Source organism: Chionomys nivalis, chromosome 10, assembly GCF_950005125.1.
Source record: "Chionomys nivalis chromosome 10, mChiNiv1.1, whole genome shotgun sequence".
In the NCBI taxonomy this organism is placed as follows: domain Eukaryota; kingdom Metazoa; phylum Chordata; class Mammalia; order Rodentia; family Cricetidae; genus Chionomys; species Chionomys nivalis.
The window spans coordinates 22,921,528-22,943,849 of NC_080095.1; the positions used below are offsets into that span (position 1 = coordinate 22,921,528).

A 22,322-nucleotide genomic window follows, 5' to 3' on the forward strand; every position below is an offset into this window, starting at 1 on the left:
CCTGCACTTGCCAGATGGGCTTTCTGTGTGTATATAGATTGCCTAGTGATGATGTAACTAGAGAAACATAATCCTGTACTCGCTGACTTTTGGTTAGAGCATTACTGGAAACAGGCAGATCTGAAACATTATTTACCACCTTCTAGAGGCAGTAGGACCTGGGAGAATGGAGCCAATAAATGAGGACTGTTTTCATGTGATAGCAAACTTTATTCAGAGCATTAGACAATTTATACTCTGAGAGTTAAGAATAGTCACATGAGTAAGGTGTTCACACGGTCAAGCCACAGGTAGCAAAACATGTTCTTTCCCATAGAGGCATCTAAACAAATAACAATAGCCAGTTGTAATGAATAATCTAAAATGAACTCATTCCTAGCCCTTGTACCTGGGAGAGGCATGAAAGCACATCAAGAACAACCCATGTTAGGGAGGAACAGAGATTACAGAGATTAGAAGACTCTTGTTTACTTGGAGTTTTCTCACAGGGTCTCGGAAGTCGTTCATACAGCTTTGTTCATGAATTGTGTTCCTACCACCCATGTTGCTATGCATGGTTTTTGCATCTTACTGGGTGGCATATATAATGTGATTAAAAATCCAGTGAAGGATGAGGTAACCTTAGGAGACAGATATGCTCGGAGGTAGAAAGACTTGCAGTACTGTAGGTTTGTCATAGTGTTCATTTAGTAGGCTCACAGGCAGATTTTATTAGGGAAATTTGTTGTGCTGTGCCAAGAGCTTTCCCTTGTATCTAACTGGATTGCATAACATGCTTGCTTCTTTTTTACAGTTGTATTAGAATGTAATACAATGTAATTTTAACAGGCAGATATTTCAGTCGTGTACTGTTTTTTTTGTCTTTTAGCAGATTTATGAAGGATTTTGTTCTGATATTAAATATACTGTAGCTAATTTGTTAAATAGTTAATTTCTTAACCTTTTTTTTAATGAGTTGCTCTTCTAAAATACTGTCTCTGATTGCTTTTAGGTTACCTAGGGTATGCATAAATACAGACTTGGAAACTCTGAAAGAACTTAGAGTCAGCATTTCGAGGTAAATATATATCTATTAATGTAGTGTTAAGGCCGTCCTAGTCTGATTTATTAACAGCTAGCTAGCAAAAAAAAAAAAAAAAAAAAAAAAGTGTACAAAATGAGGGTTTACCTGCGTGATGGTAGTGTAGATGGTATAAGCTAGCGAGCTCAAGCCCAGTGTCATAACTAAGATCAGTGTTTGTTGATTGTGTTAAGGTTTTCATATCAATTCTTCATGCTTCCTTTGTTTTTGAATCATAATAATCATTTAGGAAAGGCATCTCCAGATTTAAATTTCTTCCCAACCCTAGCATTGTCAATTCTAGTCTTGAATTGTCTTATATATAAACCAATTTGATGAAAAGTGGATAGAACAGGTTTAACCATCCTTAGAACTTGTTTTTAATTTCACTTGTTAAACTGGAATTGGATTTCATGCACACACTAAAGACTTACTAGAGCTATTTTGATTTCTGAGCCAAGTACCTCTTCTGATGATCTTTATTTGTTTTTTGTAAATGGGAACCTAGGAAGTAAATGCATCATATTTTTTTTGTTTCTTTGTAATATGTAAAGTGTAATCTTTAACGTTTGAGTCACATATATTTTGAAATCTTTCCTGGAGTTTGGCCGTAGTTTTTCTCTCAGTAGGTCAGGCTTGCCTTTGTTGCTACTCACTCTATTCTTTGTTGTAGAAGAAGTTTTGACATAAGATATCCCAAATGTCTTTTGTTTTAAAGTTGATACAAACTAATGACCTGTTATTCAGCTCCTCATCTGAGTGGGACTCTGGTGTGTGCCCTCCATTTACAGGAATCTTATTCTTGACTGTTTCTACCTTTGTTTTAGAGCAGAAGCTTGGGCATGCTGTGGTTTTCCAATAAACTCTCACAATGTCAGAATGCAGTTCAGACAGCAGCAACACAGAGGTCGCAGACATTAAAACGGTAAAGCTGGGTTGTTGTCTGTGGAAAGAGGACAAGGGCTTACTTTTGTGTTTTATTACATTGTTCTTTATGTTCGTTTGGCTTTTGTTCTTGTGGTGTTGGGTATGAATCAAAGCCTTGCTTTGTATTAGGTAAGTGCTCTGCCCCGCATTATACCCCAGTCTCACTAAATACTGTTAAATGTATAACCTACCAGAGCTGGCATACAGCTTTCCAGTGTCACACGGGTAGATTATTTGACAAAAATTTAAAACCTGTAATTGAAAATAGTCACTTGTAGTTAATCTTTTGGTTCTTCCAAAGAAGTTAATGTGATTCATCCATGAGACTCGAACTCTTATATACCATCAGATTCTCAGCCTTTCACTTACGGCTAAGTTTTTTAAAAACTCGACTAAAACATGCTAAAGAAAGTAAAAATTGGCAAAATTATAGGTTATTATATGATTAAGTTACCTATTGATGTTTTAATCTTGCGTTTGCTTTCCTTAAATAGAAAGTGTTTTACTGTGGCCAGCCACTGTACATAAAATGAATAAAAATTAATTTAAATATTATGACCTTATGGAAAATATAATTGGAAGGGTTCAATTTCAATCTTCTACCTCCTTGTAAAATCCTATCCTTCACCATCAGGGATGGTAGCAGTTTATTTCCAAACCAATAAAAATACATTGACTTGCCCATGATTGTGTCCTTTACATTGTTGTGTGGCCATTCGTGAATCTATACACATACATACACACATATGAAACATGAGAACAGCAGATTTAATATATACAGAAAAATGGAACCCATATCTTGTTCTGAGGGAGCCAGTGTTCCAGGAAGAACAGAGGGAGGGAGAGGCTGTGTCTGTGCGTGTATGTAAAATGGTTGTGTTCTAAAAATCAGAGAAAAAAGCTGCTTGTGCCACTCAGCTGACTTGGTTTTCTACAGAGTTGCTTATTTTGTTCATTGTGTCCCAGCTGTGGTTTAGGACAGTGGGACAGAAAGAATCATACAGCTCCTGCACTCAAAGTCAGTCTAATCAATTATTTTAAAGCAATAGTAGAGATTTCAAAGCTAAGAATAAAAAGTGTCTTAAAGTTTTAGAAGAATACTTTAGTTTATGACTATTAGCAGTTTCAAGAAGATTTACTGATTGCAGAAAGTTTAAACCATATTCATAAGGATAAATAAGGAGAGAATGGCTAACCTTTAGAAGTCATGGAAGCTTCTAGATGAGGTCATCCTGGTCTCTCACTGAGTTGTGCTGGACTCTGAATGTTGTACTGTAAATGAAGCTCTTAGCTTGTGATCTGGCCACAGGCCTGGGACCTGAGGTTTCTAGTCTGATGACTTTCTTTTTGGTTTGTCCCTGACTTTCCTTTTTTCTTCTCTCCCACCTTTATTTCTATTCTTTTCTCTTTTTCTTTCTTTCTTTCTAGATCTTTTATAGTAGAGACAGTAATGGTGATTTACACTATTATTAGTTCAGAGTTGCATAAAATTCAACTCAAAGTTAACTTGAATAGTAAGGGAATTTATTGGCTTATGTTTTTTGGCAGAGATGTTTTTATGTTGGGCTTTGAGGTTGATTGATTGAGCTGCTCATTGACGCTACCAGGGACCAAGTTTCTTTTCGTTGTTGTTAGAAGTACATCTTTTTATGGCTGTCAGATGATTTCAGCAGCACACAGGGCTAGCGTTTCTTGTACCATGTTTGAAGGGAAGAGTTGCTTTTCAGTCACTGGCTGAAAGGCCCAAACCTTTTGTCATTGGATTAGCATGAACCAGTTCCTAGCCCAAAGAGAGGCATGTGCCATGGGCTGAGGGCTAGGTGACTGGCAGAAAGAAAGTCTGAAACCCAGCCTTGACAACTTTGATGAGCAGATGTTTAAGAATACACAGTGCTAGGCAGTCTCTTATTTGGGAAAAAAGTACAAAGTGGCTAGTGAGTGATAGTCCTAGAGTTACCTGTTGTCTCTAACAGAAACGAAGTACTTACTTGTATTATATTACAATATAATTTTTCAAAATGGACCCAGCACTATCCCTTGTGAAGTCAGATCTCTGAATGATAACTTTAACTTGAATGTTTGCTGCATCATTTTCACAACAATCACAGTACTAAAACTGTGCTTGCGCCTGTCAGCAGGTGGGAGCACACCCCCCCCCCACAAAGACACTAGGAATATTACTCAGAAAATAAAGAACTGCTGTTGTGAGAATTGGAATAGGATAACAAATACATGTTCTACCCATTTAGTTACTTGCTTTGTTAGTTTGTCTGTATCTGTATGGCTTCTGCTTAGTGACTGTTTGAGACTAATTTCCAGACATGATGCTTTGTCCACAAGTGCTTTAGTGAGTCCTTCCTAAGAATATGGCTGTCCTCTGACATACATGTAGTCAAGTTACCACCTTCAGGGTCTTTTAACACTGTTGTTTGCTGTAGTGTAAAAGACCTCTTCATTAATATTTTTTACGTAATTCCGTTATTAATGTGATTAGCATTAAAACTTATTCTTAAATGCAGATGACTGGTATGTTTATTGTAGTATATTCATAGGAGCTAAAATATGGAAGCAGCCTAAGTGTCTGTCAACAAGATTGGATACACAGACAGACAGATAGACAGACATCCCTCCACCCCCAGAATAATATTTGATCATGATAAAGAAGGACATGCTGACAATTGTGATAACCTAACTATACAAAGAGACCATTACACTAAGTGCAACAAACCAGACTTAGAAAGACAGATAAATACTTCAGGCCCTCTTACGTGGGTCTAGTAAACAGAGTTCTCTGACAAGGTGAGAGCATAGGTGACAAGTGTAAAGGGTGGGAGAACTGAGGAAATGCTGATTGGAGGGCATTAACATTTCAATTATGGGGAGTAAGTTCTAGAGATCTAGTAGCCAGTGGGCTACAGTTGATAATACTGTATGCATTGTATAGTTGAACCTGCTCAGTGTGGTTTCTTAGTGTTCTCACCACACCAGGACATAGGAGCTGTGAACGTGTAGACTAGCTGACTGTGACAGTCAGTTCACTGTGTGTGTTCTGTCACATTCCTTTAGTATAGCCAGTTTCGTCGTGAAAAGCTGTCAGATCTTCCCGAGATCAGTTAATATGTTTTGTTGTCTGTCTCTTTCAGTAGTCTTTGCTGTGGCATATTTTTAGTTTCTTTTGTATTTTATGATACTGAGTTTTGAAGAATAGTTTCCTTCTGCTTTAAAAAGTGGGAGCAGACTTACTTGCTTTGTGGATCATTTTTCTAGATTAATTGTTATTAAAGTTGTTTATCTGAGAAGTGTTCTAGACGGGGGAGCTGCTGGTCTCGTGTAAAGTATTTGGAAGTGAAAAAAGACTGTTGACTGTTTCATTGTTGCTGTCTTTTCTCCTTTCTTTTAGATTCCTATTCCCTAGGACTTAGTTTTGTTGAAACTTTCCACAGTGCCTTGATGTGCTGAGTGAAAAAGTGTGGGGCCAGGCTTAAGGGCAAGGTTCCTAGATCAGCTGTGATTGGGAAGCAGCTATCATGGAGTGGTAGCAAGCTCAGGAAAGTGCTGCCTTAGTTGGTAGGCCTTCAGGGTGGCTTCTTGATCTTTAGAAGCTAGGTGAACTTGACTTCCATGCGAGGTTCTTGAGTCCTGTGTGCTGTGGAATTGGGAACTATGTATGTCACGTGGGGTGCAGGGAATGGATGTTAGACTTGATTCCAGTAGAAAATGAGTTGATTATCTCCCATGAGGAATATGGTTTTTTTGATCCAATAATGATGATGGTGGTGGTGATGTGTGTGTGTGTGGGGTGGTGGTGGTGGTGGTGTGTGTGGGTGGGGGGGTGGTAATTAATTGCCTGATAGTTTCTCCAAAAGTACTCTCTCACCCCTTTCCTGTGTCCTTCCTGTGAAAAGCATATTAAGAATAGTAAGAATGATAATGTTTGTTGGTGTGTGGACAAGCTGTCTTTCCAAGATCCTCAGTGCCTGTGCTGCTTCCTTACAACAGTACCTTGAATAGGCTGTGTACTGAATTATGCCATCTTGATTTCTGAAACATAAGTGCAGTGTTGTAGCTCATGAAAGAGACTGGGAAGTAAAATGTTTGGTTTTCAGAAAACTAAAGAGCTGGATTCTTTTCTGGTCTCAGAGTAATAGTGAACACTACTGCAATTAGTAGAGTAGGGGTAAGAGCAAAGGAGGGGTAAATGTTCCAAGTGCAGGATCAGTACATTCTGCTCATCGAGGGGAGCTAGTGATATTCCCCTAGAGTCTTGTCATCCTTGACTTCTGTTCTGGTTGAAACTTTTAGAAAGATTGGCCTGGGGATGGTTAGCCCAGTGGGTATAGTGCTTGCAGTGGGAGCACGAGGAGCTGGTTCTTTTGATCCCAGGCACCATGATTATCTGTAATCTGAACTGGTAGTAGGATGGGTTGTGTGTATGTGGTAGTTACAGGTAGAGATGGACAGATCCTGAGGTATTGGTGACCAGCCAGTTATTATGATCCTGCAGACTATGCCAACTATTTTGAGATTTCTGTCCCTTCATTCCAGGGCTTCAGTGACAAACCAAAATAGAACTCCACCAAAGTCCAACTTGGGGGAAACCTGTGAGTTTATTGTGTTTATTTACAGAGCATCGGTGAGAGGTCACTTAGAGGAGAGTGGGTGACTGCAAAGCAGACACACCACTGGAAATTCCCACCCCAGCATGGATGGTAGCTTCTTATAGCTACATAGATGGGGTCTCCTCTTCTGTTAATTTTCCACTCTAGACCTCCTGAGACCACGAGGCATAATTAGAGCAGGATTCTATACAGATGGCAGGAGGTGTAGGGCCGTGCAACTGGAAGTATCCACTGACCCTCCTCATCTGCTCCTTCTATGAGGGAAGGCCAGCACTCAGTAAGATCTGCTTTGGGGAAATCACAAGTAGTCACAGCTGTTCTGATGAGAACGGTGGCCATTATGCTCAGATGACAGTGCTTTATAACACCAGTGTAGCTGATGGTGAGTTCTCGTTCAGTAAGAGTTCCTGTCTCAAAAAAATGAGTGTGCTGGAGGATGACATCCGGTGTTGGTCTGTGGCTGCTACAGTTGCACACACTGGCACACACATAAACACATATGATTTTTAAAAGATCAGTTTTTATTTTGCTGGCTTACATAGTTAAAATTACTTCTGGAAAAGAGTATATGGAAATGGGAGAGTACTTTGATGACAAGGAAGAGAATGTCATGTGTTTAATGTATCAGGGGTATGTATAATTTTAAATATAAATGTCTAAGGATAGTTTTAGCTATGCAGGTGTAGATCGTCAGTTAAGTACAACACCCCTTTTAAGAAAACAATGTAACCAGGTCAGATGTTTGCATCTTTAGTGCCTGCCTGTATGTTGACTCATTATTTTGTCAACATAATGTTAGAGAACTTACAAAGAGATGTTCTTTTATGTTTGTACTTCACAATATAATGTGTATATTTACATGCTTACATGCATGTATATGTTTAACAAGGCATCATATGGTACATGTTGTCTTTTAAGGGTTTATTTTGGGCTTTGCTTTTTGTCAATAAATAGCGATAGAGTCTTTAATACCTTTAGATAGCTAAAGTTACTATGGTTTTCTACTAGTTTAAAGGCTAGTTCTTATTTTCTAGTAATGTAGCAGTACAAATTGATGTGTTTATATTTGTGCAGTTGCCTGGTTTATTCTTTAGACAAACTTCTAGGTATAGGATTGCTAGGTTGTGTATAGACTGCTTGACTTTTAAAACCATCCTCTTAGATCTCAAGAGAGACCAAACCAACCACAGGAAGAACTGGAAAGACTCTCAGGAGTGGTAGTCTGATGTCTCTCTTGTTCCTGTGCTTTCTTTTGTTTTAACCCTGCATGGTTGTGTAATGGTATTCTTTTTCCCTTTTATAGTAAGCTGTGCTAGAACAAAATGCAATGAAAGAAACACTGGATGAATGAAAAGCCCTGCTTTGCAGCCCCTCAGCATGGCAGGCCTGCAGCTCATGACCCCTGCTTCCTCACCAATGGGTCCTTTCTTTGGACTGCCATGGCAACAAGAAGCAATTCATGATAACATTTATACTCCAAGAAAATACCAGGTACTAATGAAATGACTAATACTGGAGCATTTTTCACTAAAGTAGAATAAATTAGTACAGAGTTGACACAACTTATAAAACTCATTTACCCTTTCAAGCCTCCCTCTTCTGATTAATTTTCTTGTTTAAAACATTTTTGTTCTTAATTGTCCTTTTCTGTTCTAACATCTGCTGGGTAATTGATTTGTTGTGTTGGTTCTGTTTGTGAGTCCTTCCCTCCATTCCCCCCAAATCACACTGTTCCTTCATACCCATTTGGATGTATCAGTCCTAATGAGCTGGATAGGAATGGAGATTGTTTTGAAAGTGTTCAGCCCTGAGCTGTAGAAACATACCTAGTGTAGGTTTGGTTATATGTGTTGTTCTAGAAAACTAACATGTGCAGAAATAATTCTCAAATATAATTGTTAGTGCCATATTAATGTATGTTTATAGCAGCACAGCTGTGTCTAACAGCTATTTTACTTCCCTGTTATTCTTGAGTAAATATGAAGACATTGTTTTCTTTTTGTAAAGTTGTCTGCAGATTTAGATTTTAGAAAACAGAAATTTCTCATTTAAAACACAAGCTAATTCTTAAATGTGATGCCTAGTTAAGAAGTGTATGATCTTTTCCCATGTTTCAGGTTGAGCTGCTGGAAGCGGCTCTGGACCATAACACCATTGTCTGCTTGAATACCGGCTCAGGGAAGACGTTCATCGCGGTCCTGCTCACCAAAGAGCTGGCCCATCAGATCAGGGGCGACCTCAACCCACATGCAAAAAGGACCGTGTTCCTCGTCAACTCTGGTAATCAAACATCATTTACCAAATGTGAGAACAAAATTGGATGAGACTTCATATTTTAACAGACTATCTCTGTGGGTATTAAGTTAAATTTTTGAAAGAGAGTTTGACAAGAGCTTACTGAAGTCCTGCTAGCCAAAATACTATTTTATTTCTCTGTAGAATTTCTCTGATTTTTCAGACTCTGCATTTCTCTTAATGAGACTTGCTCTGGGGAGGTAGCCGGCTAAGTTGTGAAAATTGCTTTCATTCTTGGTATCTCCGTAAAGCAGGTTGCTGCAGCACTTTTAGAAACTTGGATCTTCTTTAAAGCTGCTGAGAAAAACTAAGTGTCTGATGTTCATATATGTGGGAATATCAAAGTGAAAGCAGAACCTGTGAACCCAAAATGACCTCCCTTTTTGTTTTTTTAAAGACAATCTCAGCATAATTGTGTGATTTGAACAATACTTCTTGGTGAGTTGATCTGGTTTCATTGAAGCGAGCAGGAGGGATGGATGTAGAGTTGGTGGTGCCCTTCAGCCTCAAAAGAACTTAGGTCTTAGGATGAAGGAAATCAACTGTGAAGGGGGTATGAGGATGTCTGCAGGAAGAGACAGGGCCCATCCTCTGATTTTAGAGGGTGATCTTGGAACCATGATTTTTAAATTAGCCATTTAAAAATTTGGTGGCTAGGTATAACTTGATAATTTTGTAACTGTTCAGAAAACCAATTGGGCACATTGTTCATTTTTACATGTTATCTTTGTGACCAGCAAACCAGGTCGCTCAACAAGTCTCAGCTGTCAGAACCCACTCAGATCTCAAGGTTGGGGAGTATTCAAACCTAGAAGTCAATGCATCTTGGACAAAAGAGAGATGGAGCCAAGAGTTTACTAAGCACCAGGTGAGACCTGCAGGGCGTTTCACGGGATCCTACAAGTTCTTGATTTGATTAGCATTAACCTTCACTATCTGAGGTAGTTTGAAAACGACACTTTCCCAGTACCTTTGTGTTCTCTTCCTGTAAGGTTCATCTGAAGCCAGTATGAACAATAAATTACTGAGTGCGTGTCATTCAGAGGGTAGAAAAGAGACAGCTGCCGTTATTTACTTGCTTGAAAAACACAAATACCTGTGACCTATTTTGAACTTGAAGAAAATGTACTTTTGAGTTAGGTACTTTTGAAACTGGAAGTTTCTTGGTTGAGACCTCTGCCTTTGTGTTTCCATGTAGCTAGCATATGCTAAGGGCTTCTTGTGTATGGTGCTAGGAGGTGCACACTGTTGAGGACTGCTTTGTAATATTCAACAGCCTACTAATCACTAGTATGCCTCACATTGAAATGAAGCCAATTATAAAGCCTGTCCACAGAACAATAGGCTGTACAAAGAATATATAATCTTTCAGAAAACCCTGTCAGCTCAGTGTAATTCGTTTGTGATTTGACTAGGTTGACAGGTCTTGTCTTTTAATTATGGTTGGGGAAACCTGATGTCGATTTAGTAACTTACCATGAGGATGTGGTCTCCCTTTCTAAGGACTTTTCCTCATAATCTTTTCCCATATTTTCATTGTATACATCTTAGTTCCAATGTTTGTATGTATGTTCTACATATGTAAAATTTTTTGCTTTAATTTTGACCCATGAATTTCATAATCTTCACTTCCATATACTGACTTTGTGGTCTCTGGTAGAGGGATAACCAGGCAAGTTAATGGCATTTGTGTACTGATGTCAGTTTTATTTTAGGTTCTCATTATGACTTGCTATGTCGCCTTGAATGTTTTGAAAAATGGTTACTTGTCACTGTCAGACATTAACCTTTTGGTGTTTGATGAGTGTCATCTTGCAATTCTAGACCACCCCTATCGAGAAATTATGAAGGTAAGTTTTTAGATTTTATCAACTTCAACAGTTCATGATCAAATTATTGAGCTTATTAAGCTATCGAGCATTACAGTTTTAAATTTTTAAGATTTTTATTTTATATGTATATGAGTTTGCCTGCATTTATGTCTGTGTACCACATTTTTGTATGGTGTGCTCAGAGGCCAGAAGAGGCTGTTGGGTATTTTTGAAACTGGAATTACAGATGGTTGTGAGCCAATGTATGAGTGCTGGGAATTGAACCTGGGTCCTCTGAAAGCAATCAGTGCTCTTAATTGCTGAGCCATTTCTCCAGCCCTATATACTGTTTTAAAAAAAAAAAAAATCAAAGAACAGTGGTATTAGTTGCCAGTATTGGGAACTTGATTCTAGTATACAGATGAATAACTCTTAAAACTAATTTCATTAATCTATAATCTGTAATGTTTTTAACATTGTAATATTAATTGATTTTTTAGAGTATCCAAATATGCCCTTTTGAAAAATAAACCTTTAAACAAACAAACAAAAATACAATAATTTATAGTATTATGCTGCTCTTTCCACAGAAGTGGATTTTAATAGCTGCCAGTGTTTCTGTGTTGGGATGTGGCAGTGTCTCTTGCTGTGGTCTTACATGAGGAAGTCCTTACTTTCTGTATCATTTATTATGCCAGCTCTGTGAAAGTTGTCCATCATGCCCTCGAATTTTGGGACTAACAGCTTCAATTTTAAATGGAAAATGTGATCCAGAGGAATTAGAAGAAAAGATTCAGAAACTGGAGAAGATTCTTAAGAGTAATGCTGAGACTGCGACTGACCTTGTGGTCTTAGACAGGTTTGTTTGTGCTTCTCAGTGGCTTGGCTTTCAGTGCAGTTAGTTACCAGCAACCACAAGTGTCCGTCTACCCTTGTTTCTCCAGAGAGCCCCAGATGGGCTGCTGCCACCTTCAGTGATGGTGTTGTGTGGGGTGAGTGTGCTGGCTAGTTTTATGTCAGCTTGACATAGCTATACTTACCTGAGAGAAGGGAACCTCAACTGAAAAAATGTCTCCAGAAATAAGATTGAGCTGTAAATAGACAAGCCTGTAAGGCATTTTCTTAGTGATTCATGGAGGGCCCAACCCATTGTGGGAGGTGCCACCCTGAGTGCTGGTAGTCCTGGGCTGTATAAAACAGCCGACTGAACAAGCCAGGGTCAGGCGAGTAAGCAGCACCCTTCTGTGGTGGCCTCTGCATCAGCTCCTGCCTCCAGATTCCTGTCCTGACTTCCTTCGACAATGAATTGGGATAAAGACACGTAAGCAAAATACACCCTTTGCTTTTGGTCTGATGTTTCCTCACAGCAGTAGTCACCCAGACTAAGTCAGTCAGCCCTTCCCGTTCCCTGGGGTAAACACTGGGGACATTTACCTTCAGTGGAAAGGACACCATCAGTGTGTGCCTTGGTATTCTGACCTAGACATCTCTCAGGGCACATTGAAGGATTCTTAGAGAATTCAGCAGTATACTTTAAAATATTTGAGAGTACCCTATTGTTTTGAAGATTTTTTTTTTTTTTGCAAGTTTCTGACAAAGATGCTGTTTGTGCTTTGTAAGTTGTCTTGGTTGAAGAGTAAACAATTTTGAGCTTCTGTAACTTAATCGACATGGAAGCAGACACATGCGCACAGCTTGATCCTTATGTTTACCTCTGTAGAAAGGAACTGTAGCAGTTAGTGAAAACTGCCATTTTGGCAGAATCTAGAATTACCTGGGAGACGAGTCTCTGGCAGATTGTCTTAATTGAGTTAATCAAGGTGGGATGACTCAGCCTAAAAGCATGTGGCACCATCCCCTGGGGCTAAGGTCCTGGAATGAATAAGGGGAAAGTGAGCTGAAACTAGGCACCCAGTGTTTCTTGACTGTGGATATGATGGAACAGCTGCTTCAGTTGCTTCCTGTTCTGACTTTCCTGCCATTTTAAACAGTATCCCTAAACTGTACCCCTTCCCCACTTAAGTTCCTTTTGTCGGGGTGCTTTCTAACAGCAGCAGCGAAGACTCAGACAGAAGCCTTATATAAGTTAGTAAGGAAATGGCTTACTGTGAGCAGGAATAAACAGTGAGTATGGATGTGTGTTTGTAAGTAAATACAACATTCAGTTCACATCAGAATAGTCTAATGTTCTTACTGGTAAACTGCTAGTGAATCTTCTGGCCCTTGGAATAGGCTGTTACTTCCCTCAGCCAAGCAGCTGTGATGTCCACACAAACCATGTATGTTTGTAGGTTGTCATGATTTGTGAAAGACACACACAGTGGATTCAGAGAATGACATCAGAAATGAATGAAAGTGGGCAGTTTACCTTACAAAGATACATTAATATTGACAGAGTCAGTGGAATGACTCAGATAAAAACCTGCCTGAGTTAAATACATGGGTTCTATCCCTTCCAAGCTCCTGTCCCTTCTGCAGAATGGGTGACATGGCACTGTTCTTCACCGTCACCATCATGAAGATGGAAGGAAAGAACTGACCTCACGGAGTTGCCCTCCTACTCTGCATTGTAGTTCTCACATGCCTGCCACCATCATACAGACACAACATATAAATTAATAAATAAAAACTGTACAGTTGAGATTTGCAGGTGTTAAAAAAGATTTCACGTAGGGGGCTGGAGAGATGGATCAGCAGTTAAAGAGTGATTGCTGCCCTTCCAGAGAACCCGAGTTGGTTCCCACTATCCATGTCAGGCACAGCCTTGAACATCTGCACTTGTGTATATACCCATTTATAGACACACACATCTTATAATAAAAAATAACTAAATATAAAAAATTTTAGATTATATGTTAAGCTGTACATTTAATGACAAAACATTTCCTGTGCCTTCTGATCAGCTCTGTTGCTGAAAAATAATTACTGAATATTTTGAACATTTTTGGTTTTTGTTCTGCCTAAGTGGGCTAAAGATTGCAGTCAACTTACAAAACAAAATCAATTCTGGGACGTCAATGAAATCTATTCACAGAGTTCTTTGAGCCTTAGCTTTACAATGATGGCTTGCATCTAGATCAGTGAAAAGCCAAGTACCACTAGGAAGGCATGCTGTGAGTCTGCCTTTTTGCTAAAGTAGAAACAAACTAGATAGAGGAGGTAAATGAATTAGAATGTTGTACTGAATTTTTAAAGGATGATGTAAAGGTCGTTTGGGGAAAAGGCAAGGAACTTACTTTTTTATCTGAAAGAGCCTTCGAAGGACTGTGGTTGGTTCTGTTTTAGTGGGATTACCTAATATTGTTGACACTCATTTCCTTTTCCATCCTTCCTGCATTTGGATTAAGACAGAGTAGAGTTCCCAGCATACTTGAGATGTAGTAAATATCCAATCTGCATTCTTTTCTTTCCTGTTTCCTTTAGGAAAACCTCTTGTAAATAATATTTATTTATTTTATATTAAAAAAAAAAGCCTGTTTACTTTCTGTGGGGAAATTCAGAAATATGAAAAAATAATAATTAAAATAAGTACCTAAAATTTTACCATACTGCTAACATTTAGAATATTTTCTTAGTATCTTTATTCCTTGTTTTTATAAAAAGCAGTTATTCATTTTCACTGATGATATTGACAGCTTGTTTCTGATTTTAAAGATACACTTCTCAGCCGTGTGAGATTGTGGTAGATTGTGGACCATTTACTGACAGAAGTGGGCTTTATGAAAGACTGCTGATGGAATTAGAAGAAGCACTTAATTTTATCAATGATTGTAATGTATCTGTACATTCAAAGGAAAGAGATTCTACTCTGATTTCCAAACAAGTAAGTATGTGCAGAGTCTCTCTCGGTTGAGCACTGCAATGAAGGAATACTTCTGTTGAGGCTCTTTCTCCCACATTTCAGTTTAAACTATCTTAGTAGTGCTGGACAGTTTTCATTGGACATGCGATAGCTAGCACATGTTAAGGTTGGGTTTGTTTGAGAGTCACTTGTGTGTTATAACCCTCCCTGCAGGACTAGGAATTTGGATTATGCCTGTTTAAGAAGTGAGTCCAGTTTGTTTTGTTTTGCTTTGCTTTTGGTCAGATGAGTTAGTTCCTGCTGGAACTTTTGGTCTGGGTCCTCTGCTGTTTCCTAACATTTGTAACAAGAATACCCCACGCACTCTGCCTTTTATCCCGTTGGAAGTAAAAATTATGGGACCCATTCCTGGCCTACTGAGTTTGGTCTCAGAAGGGTGTCTGTAGGACTAACGAGTTTGAGAAGCCCTTCCAGTGATCCTGATGTCATTGATGCTTGACAACTAGTGACCATTGTAGGTCTTTGCAGTGATTTTTTTTTTTTTTTTTTTAATATCAATGCTCACTTAAATGTGGTCAGAATTTCTCGTGGTTTTTTTTTTTTTTTTGTTTTTTGTTTTTTTTTAACGGCAATGTCCAGGTTGGTTTTTTTTGTTTGCTTGGTTTTTGGAGACAGTCTCACTGAGTATCTGTGTATCTTCAGTTGTCCTTGAATTCACTTAGGGTAAGTCTGACCCCTAACTCACAGAGATCTGCTTGCCTTTGTCTCCTGAGTGCTGGGATTAAAGGTGTGTGTCACTGTGCCTGGCCTTCGTTGGGTTTTTAAACCCTATGAATCTTGCTTAGTTCATTTTCAATCCAGTGTCCTTGCTGGCATATAGAACTGGTAAATGCCACATGTAGAGCCTGGCTGTACATTTTTATTCAACTCAGCTGAAGTTATAAGTTGGGCTTCTCTGGACAGGCTCCAAGGTGAGATTCTGGATTTTACTGAGTGCTTTTATTACAGTGAAGCCAGAGGGGACGGTGCACAGTGGTGTACAACTGTCCTGCCTTTGTAGAGGAAAGTGCTGGTGCTAGCCTGGCAGAATTCACCCATACTTCCTAACATTCCATTTTAATATTCATTATAATAGATTCAATATATGTATGAATGACTAGGGAATGTGGGGCATGAGTACAATTGAAGGGACATTACTTTGGTCTTTGAAGAATAGGGCTTTTCTGAGTTACTGCACTCCATAGCTCTTTACAGGGCTTAGTAGGGACCAGATGATGCAGTTGTAGTTGTACAAATCCTGCATCTAAAGGTTAGCTTTTAAAATCTCTCACAGTTACATATTTTAGCTGCTATTTATTGTCTTTACTGGGAGAAAAGGAGGTAATTCTGGGCATAGATCTGTGACAGGAAAGTTGGGAAGGCTGTTAAGCTGTGCCTCTAATGTTAGGGAATTAACGTCTCTGTGTTCTGTTGGGGTAGATTGGTTTTGAAGAAATGCTTTAGGGCAGCTGAAGTTCAGCTGTTTGAAAGTATGTGATGATTATCCAGCTTTTTGTTTTCTTCACTCTTCTCCTAGATACTCTCAGATTGCCGTGCAGTGTTGGTTGTTCTGGGACCCTGGTGTGCGGACAAAGTAGCCGGCATGATGGTAAGAGAACTGCAGAAGTACATCAAACACGAGCAAGAGGAGCTGCACAGGAAGTTCTTACTGTTTACAGACACTTTGCTGAGGAAAATACATGCACTGTGTGAAGAGCACTTCTCACCTGCCTCACTTGACCTGAAGTATGTGACTCCTAAAGTAATGAAACTGCTTGAGATCCTGCGCAAATACAAGCCCTATGAGCGACAGCAGTTTGAAAGTGTTGAGTGGTACAATAATAGGAATCAGGATAATTATGTGTCCTGGAGTGATTCTGAGGATGATGATGATGATGAAGAAATTGAAGAAAAGGAAAAGCCAGAGACAAATTTCCCTTCTCCATTTACCAATATTTTATGTGGAATTATTTTTGTGGAAAGAAGATACACAGCAGTTGTCTTGAACAGGTAACTGAGTCAGTGTCTGTCCCATGCAGAACAAAGCAGGTTTTCATGTGAGGAAGCAGTGCTGTGAGGGCTTGGAGAGCCTGCACACAGGCTTGTTTCTATCTTTTACGAGGTCTCATCTGGAATTGGTGTGTCATGCTATCCTGAATTAACACATAAAATGTCTATAGTCACTTTCTCTAAAAACTAATTTTGACACAACTGACATTTCTGTCTTAAAGGATGCTAATTGATTCTAATTAATCCAAAGTAGAGAACATACAGAAAAGTTGAGTTGAAGTAAAGCATGACTTGTTTTGTGTGCAGTTGCTGGATTCAGGTCAGTTGTCAGTCAGCATTTGACGGATTAGGCTCTGCGTTGAGCATGTCTCACACAACTGTTTCTGTATACGCTCTTAACATATACTTTATCTGAGTATTGAGGGTGAATTTTTTTTATTATTATTAAAAATTTTCCCCTTAATGTGATACCGTGAAATGCTTTTCTGGTTACTGGGCATATAGGTCCTGAAGTCCTTAGAGCCTTCAAATGATAAGTATCAAAAAAAAATATATATATCATTTGTATGCTAAAGAATTATTTAGTCTCAGGATGGGGGTTGGTCTAGAATGATCTAGGCAAGATTGGAACATAGCCTTTTCCAAGTGTTTGGGGAAGACTGAGTTGATGACAAGTGGCCACTGATTTAACCAGTCATACCATATAAGAACAGTTTCATAAACCCAGAAGATTAGAGAAGAGAGCTTCCGGGTCACTGAAGTTCCTGGATGGTGTGGACCTAGGAAGGGTAAAGTCATGTGTCCCTCCTCACTTGTCTTGCCTTGTGCATCCATTCATCTGTATCCTTTATATTGACCTGTATAATAAACCAGTAACAGTGTTTTGGACCCTTTGGCTGCTCTGAAGAGGATGCTGCTTGGGACTTGGGACTGGCATCTGAAAACTAGGAGCATTTCTTAGAGACTGGACCTTTCAGGCTTTGGGATCTGATCATATCTCCAGGTTGATAGTGACAGAATCAAATTAAGTTACAGGCACAAGCAGCAATATGTCTGCTTCTACAGAACCGATAGTTTGCTGGGGAAAATTATGAGGTCACAAGTCTTATGTTATTGACTTATGTGTTTGAGAACATAGGAGGAAGGACCATTGTTCAAGGCTGCACTGGGGAGAATTTAGAGGGAGATTTGCTGTTTAGTTTGGCTTATAGACTGCATATTAAAACATTTTGAGTTAGCCAGACGGTGGTGGCACACATCTTTAATCCAAGTACTTGGGAGGTAGAGATAGGCGGATCTCTGAGTTCGAGGCCAGCCTGGTCTATAGAGATAGTTCCAGGACAGGCTCCAAAGCTACACAGAGAAACCCTGTCTTGAAAAACCAAAAACCAACCAACCACACAAACAAACAAAGCCATTTTGATTTGGAAGAGAATGTTACAAAGTTCTGAGAATATTAGTGAAGGTAATGGTAAATCCCTGTTTCTATCCTTTAAATAAATATTGTTTTTTTTTTTTTCCTGGAAACCTGGACACAGAGCTGTGCTTTAACTATGAGTCAGGTAGTCATTTAATATATGGTGTATTTGGTTTTTTAGTAGATATTCTATCGTTTTCTTCCTTAAGAGGGTCCTTATTTTTTTGTACTTAAGACTGTACTTTTCTGGGAGATCCAATAATTGGCCAAAGTTTGATCCCTGAGAGCATTTTCTGAAAGTAGTCATCTCTGAGGAGAAATTAAGCTTTGTTTCCTGAGGTAATTGGGATTTTTTTCTTAACTGCTTCTTGAATGTTTAGGAATTTTAAGTTTTTTGAATAATGGGAAATTGGATTGGATAGCAGTCATTTGGCACTTTTCAGGTGGGTGATTTTGCTGGTCACTGAGCCTGGGCCTCTTGATGGATATGAAGTAAAATAACTTGAGGTATGGAATTATATTTAAAAAGGACATTAAGGTTGGAAGGGACCTCACTGAGCATCTAATCCAACCACTTAGTTCTAAAAAATGCTGCAGGAGGAAAAGTGATTTGCTCAAAGTTAAATTGCTAGTCAGTGGCAGAGACAATTCTAGAATCCTAATACCCAGCTCCCGACTTCCATTTCTTTCTGCAATCATAACGCTCCTGGGTGTCCCTGAGCAACAGAACTGAGCGCTTTCAGCAGTAAGCAAGCCAGGGACCAAAAGGTGTGTGGCTGGTGGGGGTGGGGATGGGGAATGGAAGTGGGGGGTGTTATTTCTTAGACTGGGGAAAGGCATTTCAGGGGTAAAGGCATTTCAGTTCGGTGCCACGCTGTGGATAGACTCCCTGCTCTGTGTATGATGGATGGCATTAGGATAAATGTTTTCTGGGCTTGGAGAGAATGGGAGTTTATCTTCTTTCTGCCCCCTTTATGAAAGCTTTTAAAGAACTCACGCTAGGATCTGCATGTGTTTTATGCAAAGATGTGTCCGTTTTCATTGCAGAATTATTAGCCAGAAAAGGTTTACTTAAAATCAATCATAAACCCAGAAGATCCTATTGACTTAAGGATCAGATTAATTGTGATCAGCTTTCATAAAATGTGGCTGGAGTTAGTATTCTCGGATGAATGAAGAGCAGTCTGAGGGTTGACTTTATGGCATCTAATTAAAGGTACAGTAGAAATTTTGTTGTAATAAGCTGAGCTTAGAAAAACTTGGTGCAACCTGGAGTCTTTCCTCCCCTCTGTTTATAGGAGGAAAGCCTCCTCGGTGACAGAGTAGAAGATCTTAATACACAGGCTGCTTCATCTCTGGACCTGCCAATTACACTGCTGCTGTGTGTGCTGCAAGCCCAGCTTGTTCTCCCTCTTGCAGTCTGTCTTGTGTACCCTCACTGCAGTGTTTACAGTACTCCATGGGGGGAAGATGACACCTGGCCCAGACCCAGGTACTAAGTGCAGTCTTCTCTCTCTGCCTTCCTAGGATTGTGTGGTACCACCATTGGACAGACCTGCATGTATATCCTGTCTGTCTCAAACTTCTCCCTCTCTAATACTTTTCATTCTGAACTATTTTTAATTTACAGAGGAGATGGATAGAGTCCTGTGTTCTCTCATCAGTTTCCCTATGATTAAGGCCCATGTCTCAATCAGGGAACCAACATTAGTATAGTGCTAGATACTTCACCCCTGGATTTGTCTGTTTTCCATTTTTCTGTTTCTGTCCTCCAAGTGATTTTTGCTTTAAGATGTAGTCAAGACTAACCTACTAACAAGATAGAATCTCAAATTAGTGCTCCTCGTGTCTTAGACATTTGCTGGGGTTACTGGAGTTACATGTTTAGCTCAGTTCCTTTTGCGCTTTTTTTGTGGGGTGGGCAGGATCTCCTTTAGTGCAGGCTGGTTTCAAACTCACTGTAGCTGAGGACAACTTTGACTCTTCCTTGTAATTGGTTTGATACAGGTGTGTGTCACCACCTCAGCTTTCCTGTCCCCCCAGAGATCATATAGCATTATTGTTGTCTCTTCAGTCTTCTCTGGTCTTTCCTTGTTTCTGATGGTCTTGAAGCTCAGGAATATTGGTCAGGTATTTCTTATGCTGCTGCTCCATTTGGACTGGCTGGTGGTGTTCTCAGGGTTAAGCTAGGGGTAGGGGATTTCAAAGAATACTGTAGAGGTGGCACTTCTCTCTGGTCCTGTCAGACTAGGGACTGGCTTAACAAAACCATCATTAATGAAGTTCAATTTCCTCTTAGTGTCTGCCAACCTTCCTACTGTGAAGTGTTTCTCTTTTCTTAATTTATGCTTTGGAAGCAAATTTCCACATTTAGGCTGTCTACAGAAGGAAGGAATGATTAACCTCCACTTCCTGGGAAGGCACTGTATATATGCCTGTTGTTTGGAAATTGTCCTTAACTCCTTAATCCTGTTTACTTACCTTTCAGTTTCTATTTATTGGATCAGTGCAGACCCATGTCTGAATTTTGGATCATAACCTTACTAGTAGTGTGCTGTTCATTCAGATGCCCAGTTGTTTTCATCTGGGCCACTAGGAGCTATTTGTGGGTGGCTTCTTTGCTCCTTTATACACCTTCATTCCTTTGTGTTATAAGTACTTCTTTACTTGGTTAACAGATGCTTCATCACTGTTCTTACCTTAATAGGCCTTTGTAGATTGCTTTAATGTGTTGATAATGTATGTGTGTATATTTACACACACATGTTACACTGACAAGATAGCATAAGGATTAAGGGACACTGATGTATATATGTGTGTGTGTGTTTGTGTGCGTGCGCGCGCGTGTGTGTGTATGGCTCTTGTATTTTCTTTTGCCATAATCAGCCATTTTTGCAATGGACCTCCTCTCCTCTTCATACCCATTTTACAGGCACATATTTTGTAAATTTATCTAATTTTAAAACCTATGCATCTGCATCTATAAAATAGTAGTAACACCTCCTCCCTCTTACTGTTAGTACACGTCAGTGTACACAGAAACGGTGCACTGTCCTATGACTATCAGGGGTCAGGATAGGAACTGGGCACATTGACAAGATAGTTTAAGGGTTAAGGGACACTGGGTAGGGAAGTGTTGTAATGTACTTTAAGTACACGGTAGATATTTTAGATGTTTGTGCGCAAATATGTTCATTCTGTTGTGTCTGTATTACGTAGCGTGTGTGGTCATAAATCAGTTTCTGTAATCTAGTTCTCATGTCCACCATCTCTGTGTTTGGTCATGCCATCCTAATCCACCTGGGGAGGCATCATGTGGGACATGCTGGTCCTCCCTCTGCCCAAGTGCCAAAGAGAGGTTGAAAGTACTTGTATGGACACTCTGAGAAGCAACTTGACAAGAGTTTTATGCTTCCCGAATGTAATACAATTGAATTTTAGTGTTTTAAGTTTCATCTTCTTAGTAGTTTTTTCTATGGAATTTTACAGAAATGCAGGGTTTTGGTGAGTTGGAAGTTTTTGAAAAATCTGGTTCTTTACTCTCATGTTGTGGATCCAGGGAGAACCATGGAGCTCAGCACATAGCTATCAACTTTCTTTCAAAGCCACAGGCACAGGGTGGGCCTTCTTACCTGTTCCATCATCTGCCAAGAAATCTTAAAGAAGTTTGTGCTAATCGCTTATTAACTTGCTGAGGATAGCGGACACTTCTTTTCTTTTCCTTGATGCCCATGACTTAGGCTTGGGACATGGTTAGGCATTCTCTTCATTAGTCTAGGTGAGCAATCATTTCTGCTTAATGTTAACAGCATACATACATAACATTACATTGTTGCTTACAAGGTATTTTTACTAATGTGCATATTGTCACTTCAGTTCTGCAATTAGATGTCAGCATCATTAAGGCAAAATAAATTCCTATTAGTATTTTCATTTTTCAGCTAATTGAAGCCTGCCAGCTTGATAATTTGGGCAAAATACATTCTTAATTAGGAGTAACTTGAAGTGCATTTTAAAACCACCCATTCAAATTGATGCTTGTTTGTGTAAAACTAAAATGAACAGTATATGTTATTTCTAAGGTAATTTATTTCAGATTTGGGGCTTTGGGGCATGCTGCTTGTTTTCATGTGATTCTGTTTTTTGTTGCCCACATTGTGTATTCATCACAATAATGCAACAGACCTTGGAATGGGAGATCAGGAAGCCTCTGAATTTAAACATTTAAAGTCATTGAGTCCTAGAACAGACTGGCTAGCCTGCTGACTGGAGGCATAAGATACTCTACATGGCCACCACATTTTGCCAACTCTTTGATATTAGCCTGTTTCATCTATTTTTT

The 22,322-nt window shown here is 39.3% G+C and overlaps 1 protein-coding gene across 6 annotated transcripts in view; it reads left to right on the forward strand.

The window, feature by feature from the left end:
• Positions 1-22,322, forward strand: part of Dicer1 (dicer 1, ribonuclease III) — a 69,422-nt gene that overhangs the window by 17,102 nt on the left and 29,998 nt on the right. For 3 of the 6 annotated variants that reach the window (XM_057783427.1, XM_057783426.1, XM_057783422.1), the window contains exons 2-10: positions 992-1,057; positions 1,888-1,985; positions 7,910-8,097; positions 8,724-8,886; positions 9,639-9,769; positions 10,617-10,751; positions 11,411-11,571; positions 14,367-14,535; positions 16,091-16,563. In XM_057783427.1, the coding sequence (XP_057639410.1) occupies positions 7,954-8,097; positions 8,724-8,886; positions 9,639-9,769; positions 10,617-10,751; positions 11,411-11,571; positions 14,367-14,535; positions 16,091-16,563 (1,376 nt within the window). In that variant the 5' untranslated portion in view covers positions 992-1,057; positions 1,888-1,985; positions 7,910-7,953. Of the gene's footprint in view, positions 1-991; positions 1,058-1,887; positions 1,986-7,909; positions 8,098-8,723; positions 8,887-9,638; positions 9,770-10,605; positions 10,752-11,410; positions 11,572-14,366; positions 14,536-16,090; positions 16,564-22,322 lie in introns of those variants that run through there. The other 3 variants (XM_057783424.1, XM_057783423.1, XM_057783425.1) reach the window with 3 other exon arrangements.